The 14144-nt window shown below is 32.6% G+C and overlaps 1 protein-coding gene across 2 annotated transcripts; it reads right to left on the bottom strand.

Moving 5' to 3' along the window:
• Positions 1 to 10558: 10558 nt before the first annotated feature.
• LOC133290009 (putative lipid-binding protein AIR1B) lies at positions 10559 to 10960 on the bottom strand. Of its 2 annotated transcripts, XM_061488052.1 has the most exons (2): positions 10861 to 10954; positions 10559 to 10782 (listed from the first exon to the last, which is right to left on the bottom strand). In XM_061488052.1, the coding sequence occupies exons 1-2, from the start codon at positions 10952 to 10954 to the stop codon at positions 10559 to 10561; spliced, it is 318 nt and encodes a 105-aa protein (XP_061344036.1). The 2 variants fall into 2 exon arrangements, with proteins under 2 accessions (XP_061344036.1, XP_061344037.1); XM_061488053.1 differs by having other exon boundaries at positions 10559 to 10960.
• Between the last annotated feature and the right edge of the window lie 3184 nt (positions 10961 to 14144).

Below are 14144 nucleotides of genomic sequence, written 5' to 3'. Positions count from 1 at the left end.
TTGACTCCACCGTAGTTGAATATTATAATTCTACGACGGTTATTCTGAGGCGGTTGGTAACCGCCTCTAAATATATATTTCAAGGTCGGTTTGAACCGACGCAGAATACTTAATTTCACGACATTTTGAAACTGACGTGGAATAAAGAGATTCACGACCGTTTATGGCATTCTGCGACGGTTTGGGGAAATGTGAAAAATATTTAAACATAATTGTGGATAACGGGATTTGAACACGGTATACATTGTAAGAATTAAATAACAACAACCACTGTGCCATTAAATTCTTTGTGATAGGCTATTATTAATAATATATATCACACACTTTTGTTTAAATTCTAATCAGTATAGTTAGGATATGTATGTATCGGCTATTTAAAATTCGGAAATCTATTATATTTTCTGTTATTTATCGTAAGATATATGATTATGATATATGAACAAAATTGGATACCTATATAAATGCGCGCACATTATTAATTCTATTCTCAAGCATTGGTCCTAATTCAATAATATATATCCATTCGATCAAAAATGAATCAACAAAATCGTCATTTTTTTAGCATCTAATTTTTGATTTTTACTAATCTATATAAATATAATTTTTTTTTTTTTTTTTTGATAACAAAATATAATTTTTTTATATCTATTTGAATTGATTCATAATCAAATTTAAATATCCATTTTTTTAAATGATGGTTACATAAGTGCTATACTTGCCCTAATATATGGGCTATCAATTGGAATGATGAAAACTTAATTCATGGAACATTGACTAATGTGCCATGTTTTTGGCATTTATATACCAAACTACCACACAAATAGTAAAATTTACCGCCACACATTGAACTTTGCTACGACTGGACTGAGTTTGCTATCAGGATAGAGAACTTGGTGCGCTATGTGGCACAATCATGTTGCCCGATCAGAATTAATGTCACAATCAAAAAAAGAAAACAGAGGAAAAAGGCTATTTAATTAATGTAACAATCACCAATTGATTTTTTCAATAGTACATTAATTGTGATTGATGATTGGTACATTAATTGTTTGTGATACCATTCTTATAAATTCAAAAAAAATTGTGAGGGATAAAATATGCCAAATGAGGTGTCATTGCGTAGATTTTGGAAATTTAAGTGAAATAAAATAAAAAATTATCTGTTTTGGATATCCAAATCAAAAGTTATGATCTTCCGCAGTGATTGCTCATTGGTACATTAATTGTGATTGAAACAACCAAAAGTTAATCCCATTGGTACACAAATTGTGATTGGTGATTAGTACATTAATCAATTATAAAATTTCAATACACGTATTAGAAAAGAACATACATTAATTAGTGGCTCAAATATTTCCCATAATTATCAAATTCTTTGTTCAGCAAAAAAAGACAAATATATGGATGAGGTTGGTGGCTTTTTCACTCTTTTGCCCCTTATTAGATATTTTACAATAAGGGGCAAAATGGTTATTAAATAATTAATGATGGGCAAAAAGGTGAAAAAACCTGAGTTGATATTGCCGGCTCATGTATCAATCACAATCAATTTTGATCATAATTAATGCACCAATTACAATCAATTTTGATTGGTACATTAATTGTGGTTGGTACATTAATTGTGATTAATACATTAAATTTAACAAAATATTTTCAAAATATATTTTTTATTTAAATATAATATATTTGAATTATATATCTTTTGATGTTTTTTTTTTCTTAACTAATAATAATTGGTATTTCATATGTAAATATAAAATACAAATGAATTATTTTCCTTAGAAAAACTTTAAAATTCTTTCTTTTAAAAAATAAAACCTATTCTTTGTTTGAAATAAATACTATAAAAGGGATAAAAAGTAATTTTAATAAAGTCATTATAATTAAAATGCACTAAAAATGATTTTTAAATGAATAAAATAAAACACAGTTGATTCTATTTTTCTTTACCCGCTCCCAATTCCCTCCGACCTTTTCATTTGCCCGCTCCCTCCCGTTACTTTTTTTCACCAAACCTTTTCACTTAACCTCCCCCTTAGTTATCTTTTTTCACAAAACCTCCGTCGCTCTGTTTGCCAAAATACAGTGCATAAACATCTCTCTAACGTGTTTGCATCCTGTTCTTTATTTGCCAAAACACTACAGTGCACAACCTTGTTTGGCTCTCTCTCTCTCTCTCTTTCTTGTCGATTTCTCTCTGTTTCTCTCTCACTCTCTTTCTCTAGGGTTTTTGGTTTTTTCATCTGTAATCTACAATCTAATTCGCTGCTCATCTCATAACAGGTGGGGGGCTCTCAACTAGAGCAAGCTTCTTACAAGAATCGCCATAGTCTCTACCTTTCTTAGCAGGCAAGTGTATAGGTCTTTTTTTTTTAATTTTATAAAAAATTGAATCTTTTTATTAGTTTCAAAATGATGAAATTGGTTTTGTCATGTTCTTATTCCGTGTGCGTGAAATGTGTATGCGCATTATGCTCTTGTGATTAATTAAAAGAGAGGAAAAAGTTTTTATTTTTTATTTTTAAGCTGTTTTTAACTGTGGTGTATAGGTTAAGAATCGCCATAGTCTCTACCTTTCTTAGCAGGCAAGTGTATAGGTTATTTTGTTTTTCGTTTTGTGGTAGAGGAAGTAACTGTGGTGGAGGCAGGTTTGGGGTTTTAGGATTCGAAGAAATGAAATAGTAGATAGAAGGAGAAATATTGAAGCTGTTACAGGAATTAATATAATTACAATTTTCGAAATATTTAATATATAAAAGTTTATTTAATATTTTGTAAAATTACTATATTTTTTGAAATAATATTTTAGTAAAATAATAAATATAATAATAAGATTATAATAAATCACTATTATTCAAATTAAAATAATTGAATTTTCCACATTTTAATATATAAAAATTTATTTCAAATTACTAATATTTAATTAAAATAACAAATATATTAATAAATCGCTATTATTCAAATTAAATTTTAAATTTTCTAAAATTTAGAATTTTTTTGAAATAATATTTAAATAAAATAATAATAAATCACTATTATTCAAATTAAAATAATTTGGATTTTCAAAATTTTAATAATTAAAATTTATTTTAAAAATAATAATTTTAAATTAGAGGCGGTTTGCAACCGTCGCGAAATACGTCTTGCAGAGAAACTTGATCAGTGGTATGTAGCGGTCATACCCGCCTTTCAAACCGTCGTTGTATACCTCTCTGCGGTTATTCCAGCGGTTGATTCCAACCGTCGTGGATATCCTGCCGACGCTTATTTTCACGACGGTTGTATAACCGCTGCCCAACGATTTTGGAGGCGGTTTGAACCGACGCAGAAAGACAATCTAACCGCCACGAAATACATTTATTCTTGTAGTGATATAAATATATATATATATATATATATATATATATATATTTATATATTTTGCAATGGCTTATAGAAATCTTAAAAATAATGATTTTCTTGTAGACACAACAAAAACATGAGGCTCACATATTCTTTTTCTCTTTCATTATCTTATTTTTTCCCTCCTGTCCATTGTCTCGTGTCTCGGTAGGAAAGTTGTACTGTGGTCCTCCTGCAACATAAGATTTATATAATCCTATTACAATCTATACTCGAAATTTGGCTAGCTACTTTACTTGGTATTTGCTTTTTGTTTGTTCGAACCGAGTACATGATCGTAAGAAATATTCCGTTAAGCTCCAATGAACATGCACATCAAATTAAACGGATGCTAGCTGAAAGTTTCCGAATCATTGGTGTTATAATGATTTCGTTGGTGAAAATGGAAAATTTATATTGTAATCCGGAAGCGCTAAATTTTTAGTTTGCATCTTCCACTCACAATGTGACACATGTTTTATTTTTATCAAATCATTAATAAATAATTTATTTTAAGATCATGTGAGAGAGTGATTTGACAAAAAATAAGACACTATCACATTGTGAATGAAAAATGTATCGAAAACTAAGTGCATTCGTAGCACTGAAAATATTCTCATGAAAATGAACGAATGTTTTATTTTTATTTTTTTCCTTTCTTTTATATTCTTTCCTGTTGGAGGTTATGAGGTTGAGAGAGAAGGGTTTAGAGATGCCTGAAGTATTACACCAAGACACATCAAAGTTTGGAATGCTCAACAGTGTTACCTCCAGTTTAAGAAACCCTAGATATAATGCAAGCTATTAGGCTCCAGCCCATATGAACCCAAATAACCATGCTTTCACCTATTGGGCTTATATGTGAACATATTATTGGATTATATTATTAATATACCCAACAATCTCCTCCTATGTTCACCATATAGCACAATCCAATAGAGTGATCAATGTAATGTTCAAATAAATATGAATCATTCATATCCAGTCCAAGACAACTAACTCGGATCAATCAAAGAATTTTAACTGTAAAACATTAAAGTCAATAGTCATTTTCAATCTAAATAAATAAATCATCATTATTATGAATCTTTTCTGAGACCAACATACCAAAGTAAATATTTAGAGTTTTAGATTCAACCTAAACTCATCCAAATCCCAACATCCAAAATAAGTCTCAAAATCAGTTCACAATCAACAATGTTCATAAATTAAAGATAGCAAAATGTAAGTCTCGAATAAATAGACTCCATCAAAATGGACAATAGCGGGTGAACTGTCAAGTACCCACATACTCTAAATGATATATTTATTTATCAAGGAGGTGATCTTAGTCAAGATCTTTCTCATTAAGCTCTCCTTCATCTCTGTCATCCTCTGTAGAATATCAAGTATGAATTTCATATTATTATGAATTCAATCAGTTGAATAATCTACCAAAGATGTCTAGTTCTACTAAAAGGACTTAGCATCATATCATAAGGAAAAGAAGAACATATATTAATTTCATCAAGCATCGCAATATTATGTTCATAAGCATCAAGCCAGTTTCATAAATTATGAACAAGGCCTAAATAGTTTGTTTTGCAAAGAGCCATCAACTTAAGTTTATTTGTAAGAGAATAACTATTGTCTAGTTTCAATGAACAAAATCAATAGTCAAGTTACTTACAATAACCTAGTCATGTGATGTCAAGTTTCAATTAAGAACATGACCCATAGGCTTCTTATGCAAACAACTATTTCAATGTTTCGATTTGGAATTTCACAATTACTGATTCCTCAAAGTCAAATAATCTAGCATCAAGTTTGGAATGAGATCATTTAACCAAAAGGATGGTCCAACCAGGTTGGATTGTATCATCAAGTTTGGAATGACACAAGTTTCCTAGGTAGAACCTTTGAATCAGGTTTAAGTTATCTTCATCAAGTTTGGAATGAGACAACTTACCCTATTCAAATTAATTAGTAACTAAGAACATAGATGAAACATATAAACAATGCTTATCATTTTGGCCAACAAAAGAAAGATTCGATAACTCAAAACACACAGTTAAAAGGTAAGTAAATGGTAATTAAGACCTGTCTATACAGTCTTTAACCTCATTTCCCCCACTGTTTTGAATAATCAATCTTTAGGCATATCTTTTGTGAGAGTATTAGCCAAGTTATCTTTTGATCTGACATCGATCAAGGTGATAACTCCTTATTTTCTCAGATAATTCAACAACCCATGTCTCAATCTTATATGTCTTCTCTTTGAATTAAAGAGAGCATTTTTAACAACTTGGACAGCTGCTTGATTATCACAAAATAGGCTTAAAGAATTAATTTTTAGCCGAGTCAAAGGAATATTCATAATCAGATTCTTTATCCACTTTTCCTCTTCGCCGGCTAAGGCTAAAGCAAAAAGTTCTGATTCCATAAACGACAACGCAATACAAGTCTATCTTTTGGATTTCCAAGCAATAGTAGCTCCACCCAAAGTGAATACATATCCACTGGTGAACTTACTATTTCTGATTTCTGAACACCATGACGTATCAGAATATTACTCCACAATTGAAGGATAACCAGAATAGTGTAAAGCATAATCTTTAGTACCTTTAAGATATCGCATCAGCCTATCGAGGGCATCCCAATGCTCTTTACTAGGATTACTAGTGAAATGACTCAGCATGCCAACTGCAAAGGCTATGTCAGGTCTAATGCAACTTGCAGCATATATGAGACTACTAATTAGTTTTGAATACTTTAACTGATCCACATTGATCCCTTCATAAGGACTCAGTCTATTATTATAATCACATGGTGTCTCACTCAGTTTGCACTCACTGTATCCCCATGTAGAAAGTAGCTGCTCAATATAATGAGCCTGGCTAAGGGAGATAACTTGCCTATCAAAGCTTACTTTCATACCAAGAATGGTATTTGCAATACCAAGATCTTTCATGTCAAATTCTATAGCTAATTTAGCTTTCATGTCACTCACTACAGAATGATCAAAAACCAAGAATTAACATGTCATCCACTAGTTGTCTTTACATCCATTTCATGCACTACATAGTGTTCAATAGATGTCAAAGCAAGAAGAATTCTTATAGTTGATAGATAACACACAGGTGAGTCGACACCAAAATAGTCAACTTCACTTTGTTGTCTATAGCCTTTAGCTACAAAATGTGCTTTGTATCTGGCTATCGATCCATCACTATTCAGTTTCTTCTTCACTATCAACTTACAACCTATAGCCTTAGCCCCTTTCGACAAATTGACTAGCTGTCAAGTATGATTATGCAGCAAAGAACTCATTTCATCATCTATAGCTTCTTCCCATAGTAGAGATTCCCTAGATCTCATTGCTTCCTAACAGGAGAATGGATCATCCTCTAGATGGTAAGTGACAAAGTCCTCGCCAAAGTCTTTAGGAACTCCTCTCTCTTGTAGATACTCTAACTGGAACTGATTCAACAACCAGTTATGTGGGGTAAGTGTCAGAAGGGCTTGCTTCAGATTCTATAGGAGATTCTAAAATCATATCAGTAGATCCAGAAAGACTCAAGTCATGATCTTTGATAAACTTATTCTCAAAGAATTATGCATCTCTAGATTCTATCACCGTAGTTGTAAATATATCCAAAAATCTATTTGCAGCATTGTATTCTGCACTTCCTAGATATACACAAGTAATGGTTCTAGGTCCCACCTTATGTCTCTTAGGATCTTGTATTCTTACATAGGCAATGCATCCCCAAGTCTTAAGAGTATCATATATACAAGAGCGCTTATGCCATATCTCATAAGGAGTCATAGACAATTTAGAGTACGGCAACCTGTTCAGGATGTGATTGGCAGTTAGAACTGCTTCTCCCCAATAGGAGGAAGGCATGCCAGCTATAAGTAACATAGAGTTTAACATTTCAGTTAATGTCCTATTCTTGCGCTCAACAACACCATTTGATTAGGGTGAGTAAGGAGCAGTGGTTTCAAGTATTATGCCCTCCAAAGCGTAAAATTCCTTGAACCCTGTCATTGTGTACTCTCCTCCTCTATCACTCCTAAACCTCTTAATTTTCAAGTTGAGTTGATTTTCTACTCTTGACTTAAAAATCTAGAACCTTTCAAAAACTTCATCTTTCGATTTCAACAGATAGACATGACAATATCTAGAAAAATTGTCTATGAATGTTATTAAGTACTTCTGACCACCTCTAGTAATATAATTTCTAAAGTGACAAAGGTCAGAATGTATCAGATCAAGAAGTTGTGTGCTTTTAGAAACTGACTTAACAGGTTTTCTTGTGATCTTAGTTTGTGCACTTACTTCACATTTGTCAAATCAAATAAAAGCATTTAATGGAGTATCAAGAGTTTTAGCTAGATGTTGCATTTTCCTGTAGTTCACATGTCCAAGTCTATTATGTAACAACTTTGGATCAATCAAAGTTGAACTCACATGGTTTATGCTCACAGTATCTAAACTCAATCTATACATACCATTAATCATGAATGCACAACCAAAATAACAAGAGTTAACAAATAAAGTTACTCTACAATTCATAATTGAGAAAGGCATACAAGCTTTATCAAGCAAAGATACCAATTTCCTTTTAAGTAAAAGTACTACTCTAACTTGTTTTAGAGTTAGTAGTTTACTAGAAGAAAACACCAAATTTATAGTTGAGAAATACATATCATCTTTATCAAGCAAAGATATCAATTTCCTTTTAAGTAAAGGTACTACTCTAACTTATTTTAGAGTTAGTAATTTACTTGAAGAAAGCACCAAATTTGCAGTTCCAACATGAGTCACATCTGTCTCATTACCACTGCAATTTTCCACTGTATCTTTCACTTCTATGACCTTAGTGAGTAAATTCCTATCATTTGTAGTATGACAGGTAGCTCCGCTCTCCAACCACCACTCAGAAGAGACACTGCCCTTTCCATTCTTCATCATTCCAATGAAAGCTTGAGGCTCAGGTTCATTAGTTAACATATTAGCCTCATTTTGTGGTGTGTTGTTTTTTTTTTTAACTTATTTGGTAGCTTACACTCTGCTGCCCAGTGATCCCACTTTCCACAGTTATGGCACTTATCTTTCTTCTTCTTTTGAAGATAGTCTTTTTGGCCTCTAACTATGAAGAGGATTCACCTTTTGGTGACTTGGACTTCTTCTGAGGTTTATTGGAACGTGAAACTAAGTAGGCAATTAACTTTTATTGTCCTATTTGTTCCAAACTCTTCCTAGAATAGTTTTGATCCTAAATATGAATAAACCTCTTTAATTTATCCAGTTCACTTTGTTCTTTCAGTCTTGAAAGAACTCCATTCAGTAGGTAGTTTACTCAATGCAAGATCGACAAAAAGATTATCAGACATATCAGATTTATCATCTTTTAGCTTGTTCCTTATGTTCTCAAGTTTAATTAACTGAATTCGTATTAAATTTGAATTCAAAGAACTTCTCTGCTACGAGAGCTTTGGAGAGCCCCTCTTGTTTTGGAACTAAGTATTCAAGTGATTTCATATCTTTTTCATCGTCTTATATTTACTACAAGTCATAGCTAGATGAATATTTAGAGAATTTAACAAGTAATCCCTACAAAAATATCCATGTTTGTTCCGTTGATATTAATCCACAATTTTCAATGGTAAATGCAAAATCATTTAATACATTATGGAATATCTCATGTTCTTCCATGCCAAATTGAACATGTAATTTCCAACCATAAAATTCAATAACATCAAATGATTTCATTTCATAATATCATAGGAACTATATTTAGGCATTTTAATCAGAGCTAAGAGTTAGAAAGGGTGCACCTTATAGATCTCTCAGACTTCGCAAATTAAAGCAAAGACTTCCCAAAAACAGATTCGGAGCGCCCATAAACCTTAAGATGGACTACCCCTATTGTCAGAAACTCACCAGAACATTTTTTGATTTTTAAAATGTCCCCTGCATAATATTCCCCAACTAACAGAATATTCTCTCAGAATATTCTTTTTCGCATGAATATTCTTTTTCGCATAAAAGTGTACCTAAAACTTCAAACGGCCATATCTCCTTCGTCCGATCTCCGTTTAAGGCGAGTGACCACTCAAAACGATCGTCTCGACGAGTAGAACAAAACCCATTAGGTTTAACTTTCTGATAATGGCCGAAATTTTTGGGATCTGGACCGAAAAGTTGCGGCTCCAGTTTTTTCAAACTTAGATCCCGGTAAATCCTTCCGTCGAATCGCGAAAGTGATTTAAATTATGAGTTCCACTCGATGAGATCTTCGAATATACACCTTACTCGCTCAAATCAGACACACGAAGTTAATACTTCAAGATTGTTGGAGGCAAGGAAGCACGGATACTTGTAAAAACAGGGAGAGTCGTGTCCGACACGCTTCGGTGCTACATAGGTTGAAGATTATGTGTCGGAGTGTCGTGTTGTGTCGTGTCGTGTCACGTGTCGCATCGGTGCTACATAGGTTGAAGATTATGAGGTTGAGAGAGAAGGGTTTAGAGATGCTTGAAGTATTACACCAAGAACATCAAAGTTTGAAATGCTCAACGGTGTTACCTCCAGCTTAGGAAACCCTAGATATAATGCAAGCTATTTGGCTCCAGCCCATATTGACCCAAATAACCATGCTTTCACCTATTGGGCTTATATGTGAACATACTATTGGCTTATATTATTAATATACCCAACATTTTCATCTATCATTTTTAAGCGAAAGTAGAATTTCACTCAGCAGCCTGTCTCTTTATTACATAGAGTTCTACATCCCATATATATTATTTCACTGCTAAGTAGAAATCAAGAAAGCGAATAGGGAATAGATAAAAAAAGAAAAAAGGAAATATTTGTATATATAGGAAATAATGAATCTTTGCTTAAATGTAGAATTTTATTGGAAGAAATTTCACGTAGATATATAAAATGCAAAAGACTAGTGAGGCTGGATAGGAAGACGAGCAGCCTTCAAGTTCCAACCATCACAATAATAATAATAGTAATCAATTATGAACGAAATGTTCTTTGGCAAATTGGAAAGTGCCACAGAGGATACCAGAGTACAGAGTACACAGCATGATGAATAACGAATATAGCGAAATAGAACCTTATGACATACTTAACTCAAAGAGTTAATTAAACTATATATATGATGAAGTGGCCTACTTAAGCGCACACGAATCCCTCGGGGATTCCCTTTCCACAGTAATTGAGTAGCAAGGTCAAGCTGATTGGAACGTTGAGGTTAAGGCCCAGCAAGTTAGCTTTGAGAGCGGTGCAAAGGCACACAGCAGCTTCAAGATCAGCAAGACCCTCAATGAGGGAGCAGCATGGTGTCTTTGGTGGCTTCCCAAGCTGCACGTTCACCAAACCTAGCAGATCAACACACACTCCGAACTTAAGGGTGTCTTTGGGGCAACTTGGTTGCTTTGAAGAAGGTGGCCATGGGACAGGTGGGTGTTTGTGACCTTTGGGGGGTGGTGGACATGGGACATATGTGGAGCTAACCACAGTGAAGAAGAGAAGGTTGAGAAAAAGTAGAAGAGTAGCTTTGGAAGCCATTTCACCAAAGATGTTGAAAGTTACTAACTTTTAGAATGCTACTCTTACTTTGGTTTGGTGTGTGTGAGCAATGGAGTGGGAGAGGGTTTTATAGGGATGGATTGGTGAGTTTCTTTGCGTTTAAAGTTTTAATTAAATAATTTATTTATTTGGAGTACATGTGAGTGAGTGAGCCCATTGGGTGCAAGTTAGAATATCCAGCACAAGCTGGCAGATCAACTTGGTCGAAGAATTAAGTATGCTTGAAATCCGCGGAATGAAATAATATATAAATATAGGAGAAAGTGTATATCATTTTAAAGGACATAAAATTATGTCATTTTAAGTCAGAGAAAGTGTAATCATGGGAGAGAGAGTAAGGAAAAAAAATTTAAAGATGTGGGTCCCACCTCTTTGTGAAAGTAAAAGAATGTAAAATGTGTCATTTAAAATGATACATCTTTTTTCAATATATGTAAGTTTGGAATAAATCTTTGGTACTATTGTTGTACCAAAGATTCAGTGCATTCCATCAATGAAAATATTACAGGTCAGCTAAAATACTTTTTTTTTTGTCAAATTTTTTCTCCCTCATCTGATGTGTAAGGCTCTCATTCATAAAATGCACTGAATCTAGGTACAACAGTAGTACCAAAGATTTATTCGTAACTTTGGAAGCATCTCCTTTTGTAGTGTGGTTAGTTGTCAACTAGATGAAATCATTTCACGCATGCATGTTGTTCTGAAATTTTCGGTAGTTTGCCTAATATCAAACGAAATAAAGCTTAAGATATTGCAATTATTTGTCATTTTTCATCGATTATTTAAAACGAACTGACGAGGGCTAAAGATATATTGTTCTTATTACGCTGTATTTGTCTCGTACAGCTCAACTCCTGGTGTCGAATATGCAAGAAATTTCAACATACATCTCATTTGCGCTTTGCTTAACAAAGTTTTACACTCTCTATTACTCGTTATTTACCTTTTATCTCGTTAATGATCCCTACAAGACTACATGCATATATAAACGTGTCAGTTGAAGTGCCAAGATGTACAAGTAAAACATTCCCTAATTTCAGTTAAAAACACGGGCTTGTTATAGTTTGCCACTTTGCTGTTCATTTGAAAGCCTTTTGAACTAAAATGTGATTAATAATGTAGCTGAAGTCCGAAGACCATGCATGTGCTGATCATGTGAAAGCTGCAAAACAATTATCACTTAGCCTTAAAATGGAAAGTTGAAACCTGATATGGTTTGTCACTGATAGTAAACCGGTAATTGGAGTCAAGAGAAACTCACACATAAGGTCAAAAAACAATTTTGTACCTTTGCTCACTAACTTTTTAGAAAAATTAAGCTGACTCATGATATCAAAGATGTAGTCATAAAATATGATTCTTGCCGCAAATAAAGTTTGACCAAAGTTATATATATATGCTGAGTTATTGCCCCATCATTTTTCTAAATAAAGGTGAATTACTCAAACTGATCAGTGGATTATTCACAATAAAATTTTAAAAGACTTTTAAACGAAAAATTGTGTGTATATCCATATCCACACAAATGGCTCATTGTCTTCGCCTTGATTTCTTTGGACAATTTGCTTTATATTTTGAGGTCCCCGTCGATCGGGACATGTTAGAAAATGGAAAACGGGAACAGGGGACAATAACCCTCAGATTTCGGGCTAAAGATCAAAGCTCATATCCCTTTCGTAAGATTCAACCACGCTTCGGAGCTCCAGCTCTCACACCAATCGATATTAATATTGGGAGAACCTCGCACCCCAAAAGCTAATTTGTAAAGTAGGAGAATTCAAATTCTATATAAATCTTACATCAGAACTTTATCTTTCCGACGTGGAACTCCAAATATCATACCTTGCAATAGAATCATAGCAAAAGAATGGAGAGATAAGAATTTTAAGCAGGAAAGTACTCCATCCTCCAATATATACTTAGGGGTTTTCGTTTTTCCTGCAATTGAAAAAGAGGGAAGTAAGTTTCCTACAAATACAACATTTCGCAGGCCCACAATTTATGAAGCAAAAAAAAGTAGGCACGGAAAATGAATCTATGTAACATGGCATACTAACTTGTCTTGTAATATAACTCTTATAAAATTCATATACTTATAATAGAAGATAATATATATATATATATATATATATAGGGTAATATTTTTCACATGACACAACCAATTTTTCTACAGACACATAAAAGTGGGCCCATCAATTCTTTTACTTTTATTTTATTTTAAAAATAGTGGTCCTCACAATTGATTGTCTCTATGACATGACCTAAGAATTTTCCTGCAACATAATATTTGTTTTTCTCATATATATATATGGAAAAATATTTTTTTCATTCACTTAAGATAAGCTTATCTCCAGTCATCCTTTTTTCACTATGTATTTTCGAGAATATGTAATTAACGTTAAAGTTGCTTTTCTCTCACCATGTTAGCCAACAAGTTATGAAAAGTGACCGAAGAGAGAAGGGAAAAAAACAACTTTAACGTTATAACTATGTATTTTCGGGAATACATAATTAAAAAAAGTGGCTGGAGATAAGCTTATCTCTAGTGGCTAGAGAAATGTTAATCTCATATATATAATGAGTTATATTTATCTCATTTTGCATTAAAGAAATAAATTTTCAGCACACACAAAAGATAGGTGGGTCTCACCTCTATTTTTTCTCTCTCCTCTTACATGTGGGCCCCACTTATAACTTTGTTTTTACTACATGAAATAACTTTTTTCCTACAACATAAGAAAATTATTTCTCATATATAATATATGTTGGATTTATGTATCTAACTAACATATGTGAGCCTTATGCTATTATTAAAAATTTTAAAGTAAAATTAGTTGATTACTTAAACGCATTCATTAATTAACCTGGTCATTAATGTTTTTTCCATATATGAAACCGTTTGAAAATATCATAGGACCTTGGACCTAAAATTGCCATGAAAATAAAAGTGACTTTGTAGTGCGCACGAAATAGCAAATTATTTATCTAGCTATCTTTATATATATATATATATATATATATATATATATATATATATATATATATATATATATATATATATAAAGCCGTTGCCTTTATAATCGTACTAAAGTTAATATATTATGACTTTTTTTATTATTGCAAGTGTTTTATTGTATTAAATTTTTAAAAATTTAAAATTCCAAAAATT

The sequence above is a fragment of the Gastrolobium bilobum genome, unplaced genomic scaffold, assembly GCF_033153095.1.
Source record: "Gastrolobium bilobum isolate Gb01-03AN ecotype WA unplaced genomic scaffold, APGP_CSIRO_Gbil_v1 utg157769, whole genome shotgun sequence".
In the NCBI taxonomy this organism is placed as follows: Eukaryota; Viridiplantae; Streptophyta; class Magnoliopsida; order Fabales; family Fabaceae; genus Gastrolobium; species Gastrolobium bilobum.
Note: the sequence above shows the minus strand (reverse complement) of the source record. Positions and strands in the feature narration are given on the sequence as shown.